General features: G+C 39.9%; 1 protein-coding gene across 10 annotated transcripts in view; it reads left to right on the forward strand.

The window, feature by feature from the left end:
* Positions 1–12,049, forward strand: part of CYLD (ubiquitin carboxyl-terminal hydrolase CYLD) — a 125,517-nt gene that overhangs the window by 63,032 nt on the left and 50,436 nt on the right. For 5 of the 10 annotated variants that reach the window (XM_075878165.1, XM_075878166.1, XM_075878161.1 and 2 more), the window contains 4 exons: positions 2,022–2,096; positions 4,916–4,966; positions 7,928–7,980; positions 12,004–12,025. In XM_075878165.1, coding sequence (XP_075734280.1) covers positions 2,022–2,096; positions 4,916–4,966; positions 7,928–7,980; positions 12,004–12,025 — 201 coding nt within the window. The remainder of the gene's footprint in view (positions 1–2,021; positions 2,097–4,915; positions 4,967–7,927; positions 7,981–12,003; positions 12,026–12,049) is intronic. The other 5 variants (XM_037428536.2, XM_037428534.2, XM_037428537.2 and 2 more) reach the window with 3 other exon arrangements.

A 12,049-nucleotide genomic window follows, 5' to 3' on the forward strand; every position in this document is an offset into this window, starting at 1 on the left:
TATACTCTTTTCCAGTATAGTTTTGCTGCTGTGTTCACTGTTAACACACCCATGAATTAATTGCTCACAGAACTAGGTTATAGAGCATACTGTTGTAGCATGTCAGTTCTGCTACATCACTCAAATGTTCAATAATTGATTTTTTTGTAGGTTTTCTCTTTAACTCTCTCCCAAGTTGTTTGAGCTTTATATTTGCTCTCTCTTTCTTTTTTTCATTAAATACATTGCATTACATCAACTAGCACCTTTAGCAGCCTAGTTATGTTTTTATTTGTAAAAACATTGTGCAAGTTTTGCAGCTTTCAGTCATTAAGATGTGACTGAAAAAATCATATTGTTTAATTTAAAAATTAAATTCACATAATGCCTCATTAACTACCATGTACATACTACAGTGTGGTGAACATTAAAGCTTTTATTATGCATTCCTGATATTATTATTGCTGCATGTAGATTGCTTCTTCTGCCAAATACAAAAATGCAAAAAAACATGGAATCCAAGAACTAAAACCTGCTTGCCACCAATACCTGTATGTTAGGCCTGAAAGGTTTGCTTTACTGGTCTTTTTCAGACCATTTAGACCAATGCATGCAGAAAATAAGTTCCTTGATCACTGATGAAACTATAAAAACTTTCTTCAATCATGTGTTTGTTAAAACTATACCTATTGAAGATCAGATGCTAAACTCCTGATTGAAAAATATGTGGGCTCTTATTTGCTAAGCACGTGTGGGTATTTTTGCCTTGTTTTCAGTTTACATAACTAATTCTGCATGTATAAACTTACAAGTCAAGTTGTTATAATGACCCAGAGCATCTTTTACTGATTTAATTATGTTTAATTATTAGCAGGTATTTCTTTACTTTTGCCTTTTATTACAGTTGTACTACTGTAAATGCCCAGCTTAACTTAAATGTGAAATTGGGGCTATCACTTATTTATGTAAGCTACTTAAAACATGTGTACTAATGTGATATAAAATGTGTTGTGATCACACATTAGACACATTAGTATAATTTCAGTTGGTAACAATAAATATTTATGACCTCATCATACAAGGGTCACTCATGAAGTTTGTACCATGCCATTCATGGAAAACTGATACTAGTGACACATATGATTGGTTGCAAGACAAGCATGTTCCTTTTCTTTGAGTGCACTGTAATTGGCACACTGTAGAAAGTGAGAGCACTGCTATTGTGTTGAAACTGAAGTGAAACTCTTGAAAGTTCTTCAGAACAAAGCAACCTTAGGATCAAAAGTGTTTAGGAATAAAAAATTGAAGCCTCTCTTATTGCTTGGTTTTGTGAAGGGGAGCTGACTGCTCCACTTCGATGCACCACCTTGGTTTATAATGTATTTCTTAGAATGGCTTCTGTGAACTGCACCATAAGATTCTGTGAGTGGTCAAACCAAATTTTGTCTCTATTTCTGCATTCACTTTCACAATGCAGAAAAGAAATATTGCGCTGCATCTTAAATTTAAGAAAGCCATCATTGCAGCGGCACACCAAATCGGTGGTTCGCAGTCAGCGAGGAACCCACTCATAAGTGGCGTGCAAATTTCGTCACTGTGTGACTTATGGGCTTATGTTAGTCGTGCTGGGTGCTTTTAATTTGTGCTTGATGTATAGTTTTTAACAAGTGAGCAGGGATCAATTTGGAAGTTCTGCTAGCTGAGGGTCAATTCCTCTGCCTAGTATACTTTTGCTGCATTTCGATAACAATGTTGGCCATGCATTATTAGGTGTTTTGGATTCAGGCAGTTGGGTTTGGGCGCAGTTTCAGCACAGCCAGGTTGGCTACCACAGTTGGTAGATTTCATAACGAAAAAAAAAAAAAACATGCAGCTTGCAATAGTGGCACAAAACTAGATCCATCAGCGGAGCTAGTGTTTAATCTAGCTAAGTTTTACTAGTAATGCCAAGCTTTTGGTAGATTACTTGAAATATGAATGCACAGCTTACACCGGGACTGACAGGGACAAGTTCCTGTCTATGTCATGTGCTCGTATTTCAGATAATCATGAATCAACAACTCGCCCAATTAGCCATTTTGACTTTTGGTACGGATGTGAAGTTTTTGCCAGTAGTAGTAAGTATTGCTAGACTTGGCTAGACATGTCACGTGATGTGATATTGTGATTTTAGTCACGTAACTAGCTGTTACATGGTTTTTGCAGGAACATGTCACGTGGCTAGCTGTTACTGGTTTATGGCGAAAACATGTCGACTAGCTATTATGCAACTTTGCATGATTTTAGCCTTGCGACTATATGTTATGTGATATTTAGTCATGCCAGTAGGTAAGTGATGATTCTAGTCACGTGTCTAGTTATGCAGTGTTTTTAGTCCCGTGAGCGTTACATAATTTTTAGTCACGTGGCTAGTTATTACATGATCTTACGTGATTTTAGTTCCATGACTAGTTTTACATGTTAAGGAGAACAGAGATGTTATGTGATCTGAGATGATTTCTAGTTGGGTAACACTGGCTAGTATCTTTTACCAGTTTCTCTTAAATGATAGGCAAGTCATGGCAAGCATGACTTGCTGATCATTTCAGAGAAACTGGTAAGCAGCAAAAAGGATGGGGGTGACACGAATTGGCTAACACGGGCACCTGAACCAACCAACTAGCTAACCCATCATAGTTTTTCAATTCCCCAAGAGAACAATCGGTGCACATGTTGTGGGAGCAAAGCAGAAGTTAAAAAAAATGAAGCGAGTGCATAATGATTCATGATAATAATAATTCCTGTTGGTACTACCCGTTGCAACAAAAAGCTTGAAGAGCTCCATTTCTTAATGTGGTGTTTCGGTTTTGGTTTCATGCAAAGCTAGCTTCGGTTTCATGCAAAGTACTACACTTAACGCATGGCAAGCATTTGATGTGACATTTAAAGCCAGCATTGTGATCGCCTAATCAAAGAGTTTATCAAGGACCATACATCAGGTGAAGTGACTGATGGCATTTGTTTTCTAAAAAACAAACTTTTGTATGTCCAACACTTTGTGTGAAAATATCACTTGTGGTGTGTAGTTGCACGGCGAAAAAAAAAAAAATCACTTGTCTTCTTTTCGTGAGACAGTGACGTGAGCAGCGAGTTTTGAAAATGAAGAAAATGCGCAGGGTTATGAATAACAGAAGCCAGAAGTAGATGTAGCTATGATATGATCGAGCAGATCCAGAGGAAAGGTGACCCCCACCGTTTTTTTAGTGGCAAGCAGACACTTCTGCACTAACAGCATTTAGTGTGCAGTGTAACTCCCTCTCTCTCCCCATCGCACCCTCTTCACTCGTTTCTTCATTATCTAGTTTTCAAGCTTTCTTGAACATGGCCTCGGACAGAATGCTATTTTAGAAAGTAATTTTAACAGCATGGTGTGGGGGTATGTGAAATAACCGGTGTTAAAAATACAATGGACTCTCATTAAATGGAACCTGAAGGGGCCAGGAAAATGTGTTTCATTTAACAGGAGTTCCATTTACTGAGAGTTGAACTGGGGTGCAGTATGCAGGGATGAAACCAATCATATCAGAGCCACTTGTTCCATTTAAGCAGCAGTGCCATTTAACAGATTTCCGTTTACTGAGAGTCCACTGTAGTTGGGTTGATGCTGGCAAGGATTGAAGGTTGAGCTGAATGATCTGAGGCTGTCACTGTGTTGCTCTGAGATATCATGGCTGGAAATGTTAAAAGGCCGCAGGAGTTGTTACACTAATGTTAAACAGATAGAGAGAAGGTCAAAAATATATTTTTTTACAACAGTGGACTAATCGATTTTAGATGGTGGCACATGGCTTTTATGGGTTACGAAAATCTGCCTCGTTTTTAGTTTTACCAAATTGCTAACTGAAGCGCCTACCTTTTGCGTGAATGGACTCGACTGTCTATAAATTATTTTCAAGACAACAAAAACCTGTCACTTCATTGCTCACCATACATGTTTAAATTATGCATTTAGACTTATGTGCACAGAGAAGAATGAAAAGAGGGGGGGGGGGGGGCTAATTGTAGTTATGTTACTATGGAGTTCTATGCTACAATGTCTCTTGTGGACCACTGCACTACTGTGTAATATACACTCGCATCATTCAACTCTTCCTGAAGTGAGCTGGTTTATGGACAGAAATGATGTGGTCTTACGAATGGTTTTTTAGGCTCATATATGCTGTCTTGTGCGGTTAAAGGGACACTAAAGTGACTTGATTTAGATCGATAAACTGTAATCTCAGAACTTTAATTTCATAAGTGTCCCCATATCATAAGTTCATTATTAAAGGAAAAAAATCAACGTTCAAGTTTTATTTTTAAATCTCACGCTGAAATCTCTGCACGTGACATCACTGATTTCAAAGTGTATTTTTGTTATTTTCGTGACATAGGCTTGATGAAATCTTCTGAACCTTCATAAGTTCGGTCTATGGCCCCCACAGATGACAACATACTTTATTTTTATTGATTAGAAACTACGTAGAACCTAGTAGATGCCATCAAAATTTATGACATCACGGTGTTTTGTGCAAGAATCGCAAGGTGGCATACGCATTTTTTTTTTTCCGCGCGTTCGCTCACTTAACAAGTGTCATCTTGCAGTAAGAGTAGAGTTTTCGGGATTGTGGAATGGTGCTTTACTAGTTGGCAAAAGAACATGTTTCTCTCTATTGTCCCTTCAAAGAGGGGGGCAACAATCAAATTTTCTCTTAACGTCATTCTGTATTGTGTTCTCTCAAGAAAGCAGTAAGAACTCTATGAGTGGCCCTTGTATTGTAATTCTATTTTTCTAGTGATATATGACCAGATAAATGTTTTACCTGTATGATTGAAAGCATTTTACCTCATTGTAACGTCGCTCTTTAACTCCTTTTCTTTTCCCCTTCTTTTTTTCTTTTTTGCTGCATACAACTAGCAACTAGTGAATCTGTTAATCTCGTCAACCCTTTGTATGAAAAGCGCCAAGGTAACACTTGCATGTGCTAGCATTGCATGACTGTTTGCCCACTGTGCATGCAGCTTTTGTTTTTTTTCATCTCTCCGGCCCTCATGATGTGAAAAACAACTTGATTGGTCTTAATAATGTGTTTAAATTCATTTAATATTCAAGCACTTTGTTTTAAAGTTTATAATCTCGTATGGCTTTGTAAATCAACCTCCCATATCGAGTGGATGTTTTATTTATAAAGTGACTTCTCTTTGTTATGTAAACCATGTGTAAACTTTATATTTAAGCATTATTGGCAGCACACCATTATTACTTTTTGCAAAAGCTTTTATTGCACTTTTCAGTTGATAGCAATTAATAAATCTATAAATTTCTATCAGCAGCTTGTGTTTTATTGGAATTATCTGTAATGCATATTACTTCATAACGAATATGTGTTTGCTCCAGCAATATTTAAGTGCCATTTAATTAGAAGGCAAATCTACTCAAGTCACCATTGTTCGCCAAAAAAAGCTTCATTTACTTCAGTTGAATCGTCAGAGAGCATCACTATATACTCAACTTTCATTCTTAATATGGTTTATGTTGTAGACTGTTTCACTGTTTGCATACAAAACAGCATGCACCTGAAGGGTGCACCCTAGGAAACCTTCGATGCTTGACTTCTGTTATTGTGTACACAACTGGCCCGGTGGTGTCGGTGCAGTGCATTTGTTTGTGCTGCTCTGTTGTCTCTCGCAATTCCTTGCTGACACATATAGGGCAACATTTAGCAAGCACAGGAATGGTTGCACTGGTCCTCAGAATGATACATTGCATAAAGTGAATGTAAGCTCAAAACACGTGCTTGGATTGGGCCAGTATGGCCAGGCTCAACAGCACTGTTGCAGCACACCACATAAGGATAATGCACTTATTATTGGCAGTGTCATAAACTGGGCACTCTTGGTAGCGATCGAGTATGACCGTCATTGATTGCTATATTAAGTGTCCAATATAACTGGAATAATGCATAGTACACTCATTACGTAAGTTGCTCTGGGATGCACAAATTGCTCAACTGACACTTTACATACACCTGTGGGCTGGCTTTTCCGCAAAAATGTTTTGCCATGCAAACTCTCGTTTCCAGACTGCTTTTCTCACTCAGAGTATGTTTACCTCTCCACATTCCAGCGAAGGTTCAAAAGCCACAGAAAAGTTTTTCAAAACACACTGCAGTAATTTCACCCTTGTTTTAAGTTCCCTCATGCACAGAGAATGAGGAAAAAATGAGAGAAAGAAGACAGTAATTGGTGGCAAATGGAAAAAATAGTTTGTCTGCTAGTCTATAGTTGAGGCTGTTCATATATGGAAAATGTACCTGCTTATGTATGCACAGTAATTGTTTTGCAAGCTGTCAATTGGTTCTGTCATAAGCCTGTTTATACCCACGATCTATGTTCAATTCAAATTCATTGACGTGGGTGCAGCAATGACCGCTGATAACAGAATTAGTTCATCTTCGTGCCGTGTGATCGTGCAGGTTTTACAGACAATATTTTTGTTGTCCACAGCTCATCAGCATTGCTCTCACTGATAAGAAAGAGAACTGAATCACATTGATTGGTTACATGTAATAACAATGGGCACTGCCATAACCGCAGCACATGCTGCATGGCAATACACTTCGAGTGTGGCTGCATATGCATTCTGAGCATTGCTTACAGCGGAGAGCTGTGGCATTAACATCAAAAAACAATTTTTTTACCTTTGAGAATCTGGCATCTTTCACGTATTAAAGTAGGTGTGAGGACAATACCTTCTGCAGAACATAGATTGGAAAATTTGTTCATTGTAATTGGACACCGTGGACTAACTCTTTGCCATTACATCAGTGCCAACAGGGTATGCAGTAAGCTTATTTGCTTTAAATAAAGTGGGCAGAATAAATATGTGTACATCAAGTTGTCTCGCCTAATCTGCCACATTACAGGTGTTCTTTTGGGAAACTGATGTTTTCCCTTGCAAAATTATTCCCTCATTGCGTGTAGCATCCCAACACTACTCAGCAACACCCGGGTATCATGCGCTTTATTTGAATCATTCTAATCACTATAAACATAGCAAAACAAGCAGTGACTGGCAGCAAAGCATATGAAAACGAGCATAACTGGAAGTTTCCTAGGGTGTGATCCTGGTGAAGGGCATAATGTTGCCAGAGAATGGCAAGCACTACGCCTGTAGCCAGCCATTTTAGTCTTGGTTTGTATTCTTGATATGACTATGTTGGAGGGAGCTCTTTCATTATTATGAATGTTTAATGTATTTCATAAATGGCTGCTAAGCAATTATGGGCTTTATGTATATTTTGCCTGAATTCAGTCTTTACTATAAACATTTATTCGAACATCATTGTGTAAATGACACATTCAACTGCACAGTAACAAACTTAAATTGACTATTTCAGTTGCTGGCAGAAAGATGCCTGATTGAGTTAAGAAAAGCAATGTAGCACCAGTACTGCAGAATACTTTGCTTTACTAATGAGACCTCACAAATTGGAGTGCTGTTTATAATGACTGCTCAAATTTCAATTTTCTGCTGTCTTGCCATGTTGAAGAGTTATTTCTTCATGCAACCACATTATTTTTAAGGTTATACCAAATTGATACCTTTAAAATATATGTAGCAACTATAGCTCACAATGCCAATGTATATACATAATGTCATTTGAATATTGTTTTTATTCTAGCAGTATTTTAGGATAAAAAAAGTTGTGGCTAGAGAAAAATTACATGCCCACAAAAAATGCCATTTACGGGATTCGCTATTGAACTGTATTAGTGTTTCCAGTTTAAACACCTAGAAATTCTAGAATAGACTTGTAATCATTCTTTGACATTTTTGTACCTTTCTCATATTGAAACCCAGTAGTCATACATATATTTTCTATAGTTTTCTTTTAATTAGTATCTCAAATAGAGTGTTGTTTTGCAGCTTTGAACGCCCAGTCTGAAACGAAGGTGCCAGGGGAACGTCAACAAACTTTGGTAAGAGCTGTTAAAACATACCCAACATATTGTTTTATACTGTTTGTTCCCCATGTTATTTTAAACTGTTCATTTTTAACTGGTTGTAGTTATTACAGCAAGGTGGGCAGTAATATGATCAAGAACTTATGCCAGCAAAAGATTCCATTGTATTTGGGTTCAATGATATTCTCGAGCTTCTTTGTTCAGGAATTGCACTTTTTTCACATTGGAGCTGTTCCAGTTATCAAACAGTCAATGTTAGTGTCAAAAACATTCATGCTGGCAGACAGCGAAGTGCCCGCAGTCTTTGCGCTTCACTGTCTGTCTCTTCGGTGTCCTTTTTCACAATATCTACTTTGGACCAGAAATAAGTATGCATAGTAATTCAACATTTCGTCAGTAGTTCAACATTGTTTGCTGACAGTGCAAACAATAGTGGCTTAGCTCAGCATACAATATTGTGGGTGTATGCATGGCATAGGCTCCTGCATTTTTGCCAAATTGCTGAAGTTGCATTTAACATTGCACCCCTGTTATGTATATGTGATGCAGTCTTTCAGGGTTAAAACGTAACAATGTACTGAAAATTTATTGCTCAACTAGCAACAAGAAGGGACAAGAAGAGACTCTAGCTTTGTTATGAAGTTGTATTTGCCAGTATTCCATCATGCGCTCCCAACCTAGTTTGCTGAAATACTTTCCTTCAGTCTGGCTTGAATTATCTGGTGTTTACATGCTTGCACTGTCTCTGCTGACTGGAAATGTAGCATTTGAAAGCCATTTGAGCACTCTGTCATGGAGAAAACTATTAACATAGTATTAGTCAAGTAGCAAATGATACCATAGCCAAGCAGTGTTAACTACCAGGGTAATACATTGGTTCACTCAAATACTTGCACAGAAAGGCTGATGAGGAAGAGGAAATGGCTGTGATGAAACAGTGCACTCTAGAGCTGCAATAAATAAAAGTATGATGGGCAAGGAATTTGGAAAGGAGTATAATGTGCCCTACCATTAACATTCACAAGTTGCCATTGTATATATTCTTAAAGTTAGAGATAGAGTTCGTGGTAGGGTTGAAGGTTAAATATATGTTGGTGGGCTAATTAGTAGGGGCGGGGAGGGGGGGGGGGGTTACACAACTTGGGTTTGGACCACATATGAAGTCATAGAAGTGCTGAGTGAAATTAGTATAGAACAAATCAAGACTTCGGAACATGGATTTTAAAAATATGGAGCTAGAGTGCACATGCATCTGTACCTTAAAAAGGGTGAACATGGCGAAAGAGATATAAAGTTGTAACAAAGTACACACGCCAACTGAACGTCTAAATGGATAACTCAGAGTCGTCAAAAAGGAAGTGGAAGAAATATAAGGTCGTTTGGAAAATATGAAAGAACTAAAACCCTTGAAGAAAAAGAAAAGGCCCAGGAGATTCACAAATACAGCAAAAAATAAATCAAGTCCATTCCAGTAAAGAATGCAAAATTGACTGCGCACATTATACCCCCCCCCCCCCCTTTTCCTCTCTATCCTCCGTTGTCGAGCTTGTGGCTTCTAGCTGTGGAGTGCACATGTTGTGTGGCATTGTGCCTCCATGTGTTTTCTTTTTCGCGCAACAACCTACTTGCACAGCTTTTCGTCATGGCGATCCATCGCAAAGCAATCGGGCCGTGCTTTAAATATTCGAAGAAAGGTGATCTTTTCCCCCTTTTTTTTGCAGTCGCGGGCAAACGGCGGTAGTAGTCGGATCGTGGTGAGAATCGTACAACACGCGTTTAGCCACAGAACTTAAGCGGTCAACATAGTGCTATAGCACTCATGTGGTGGGAAGGAGTAAAAACAAAAAACAAAAAGGACGACAACGCACGCAGCGCCGAGTCGCGGACTTAAAAAAAAAAAACATCTATAAATTCTACTGCACATACCAATTATCACTACCCCTACAACACGGAAGATTTCAAGTTTGTTGAAGATATTGCCGCGAGGCGTATTGCGGATAGTGTTGCGCATGCCGATACCGCCGGCACGCGGCCTTATCGTGGTCCAGGATGCACCGCGATTCATCTGCGAAGATCATGGCCCGCACGTCGACCATTCGCTGATAACGAGATAGCGCCAGACGCTACGGCGACTGTATCTCGGATGGTGAACGCGCCTTGCGATCCAGTGGGGCATTCTGCATCCCGACGGCCGTCGAACACGCTGTTCGCCACCCGCTAAGCCGATGTGTCTGTTTTCCTTTAGTGGGCGCAAGTCCGCCAAACAAACGGATCTCCTTCTATTTCTCCTAGCCTCCCGGTCTCCTGTCTTCGGGCTACCCTCACTCTCACGTGACAATATATGTAACCATGTTTTGTCAAAGTCATTAGTTCTAACGACGCGACACGGGAATGTGCGTCTGCTGTGTCGTCTTATCTGGGGAAGCAGATCGATTGCGTTTCTCGGACTACGCGACAAGTTTGTGCCCACGGTGTGTGACAATAATTAAAGTTGACACACCGCGAGATCCTCTCGTTCACTGGCGGTTGCCCGTACGCTTCGCCACCTTCGCTGCGAAACCGAAAAAAAAAAAAAAGTGCTCAGCTTTCGTCGTGGTGATCGGGTTGCGATCGGGTCTGCCGGAAGTGCGCGTGCGCGGCTCATTCGAACTTTCTTCCTGCGTCTTATCAGGAAATGCTCGACAGTAGTCTCTAATCCGCGCCAAGAAATTTGGGGTAGACATACGCTAACGTGAACTTTTAGGTGTTTGGTACGGTGGCGGAATCTTGAGGTCTCGAGCTCAGGATTCAGAAATGTCAACTCAGGTAGGATTTGCTAATCTCGGGGCGTTGCGCAGGTTCACGCCGCCGTGCCCAGACAAGTAGCGTTTTATCGAAAGTGTGTGTGTGTGTATATATTTGTTATTTTCGTTGAGGAAAAAGTTTTTAAAGAGAGAAACAACAGTTTCTTAGCCGTGATATGTCTCGGACATCGATGCAACTGCTAAGCTCATCATTAAGGTGGTTCAAATTGACAATATTGGTCGGGCTCTTCCCAAGTGCCACGTTCGTGTCGTGGCCTTCTTGTCTTGTCAACGTCGTGCTTGCGGTGGGTTGTTGAGGTGGTGCGGACAGCCGGTTCGTTTTCACAAACTCGACGGACTCCGTTGTTCTACGAAGACAAAACATGATTTCTCTAAGGTTAATTGGTCTACTGTGCTGCTTAGCGTCGGTCAACTGCGCCGACTACGAGGCGGAAGGTGGTGTGCTCATCCTCAAGCAGAGCAACTTCGAGCAGGACATCAAGGATCACAAGCACGTCTTCGTCAAGTTCTACTCCCCCTGGTGCGGCCAGTGCAAGGCCATAGCGCCAGCCACACAGATTAGCTCACGCCAGTCTATCTGCTTTGTCTTCAACTCCATGCACTACACGTAGCAATATTGTATGTGTGTGCGTGCGTGCTTGTGTGTTAAATGCCTGCTGAAGGCTGATCAGCCAGGATTTTATTTCGGTGGGTGGTGGTGGCAGGGAAGAGGGTACGTGTTCTTCAAAATTTCCATTGGGGTTAAGCTGAATCCCTACTGACCGTGGCTGCAAAACCTAGATATACACAGGGCTTTCCGCTTCATATGAGGTGCCTGTGCACATGCATGCTTTTGCTTATTCTTCATGTTTTCATTAATTAGCATATTACCATATTAACTTATATACTACCAAATTTCTCGACATAGGTAATTTGTTGTTCACATATGTCTGTACTTATTTGCAGTTTTCATATAATTGCCCTATTTATGCATTTCAATTCGATGAGATTCCCCTGGCAGTTTTTTTTTTTCAAAACTCTGGCACTTCCTACTATTATACTCTTACTGCGTTACTCGGTTAAGTATCACGTTTGCATTAATCTTGACCGGAAATGACATGTGGCGAAAGAATACATGAGGTGTAAAAAATGAATCAAGCTCATAATTTATTTATCCTGCTCTAGTCTAAAACATAGAACTTTGTGTTACGATGAATTTGTCGTGATGACTTTCATTTATATACTGTTCTTGCAGGACAAAGGCAACTGCAGCACAAGTGAGTTTTGGCTCATTTTTCTAT

The sequence above is a fragment of the Rhipicephalus microplus genome, chromosome X, assembly GCF_043290135.1.
Source record: "Rhipicephalus microplus isolate Deutch F79 chromosome X, USDA_Rmic, whole genome shotgun sequence".
NCBI classification, from domain to species: Eukaryota; Metazoa; Arthropoda; class Arachnida; order Ixodida; family Ixodidae; genus Rhipicephalus; species Rhipicephalus microplus.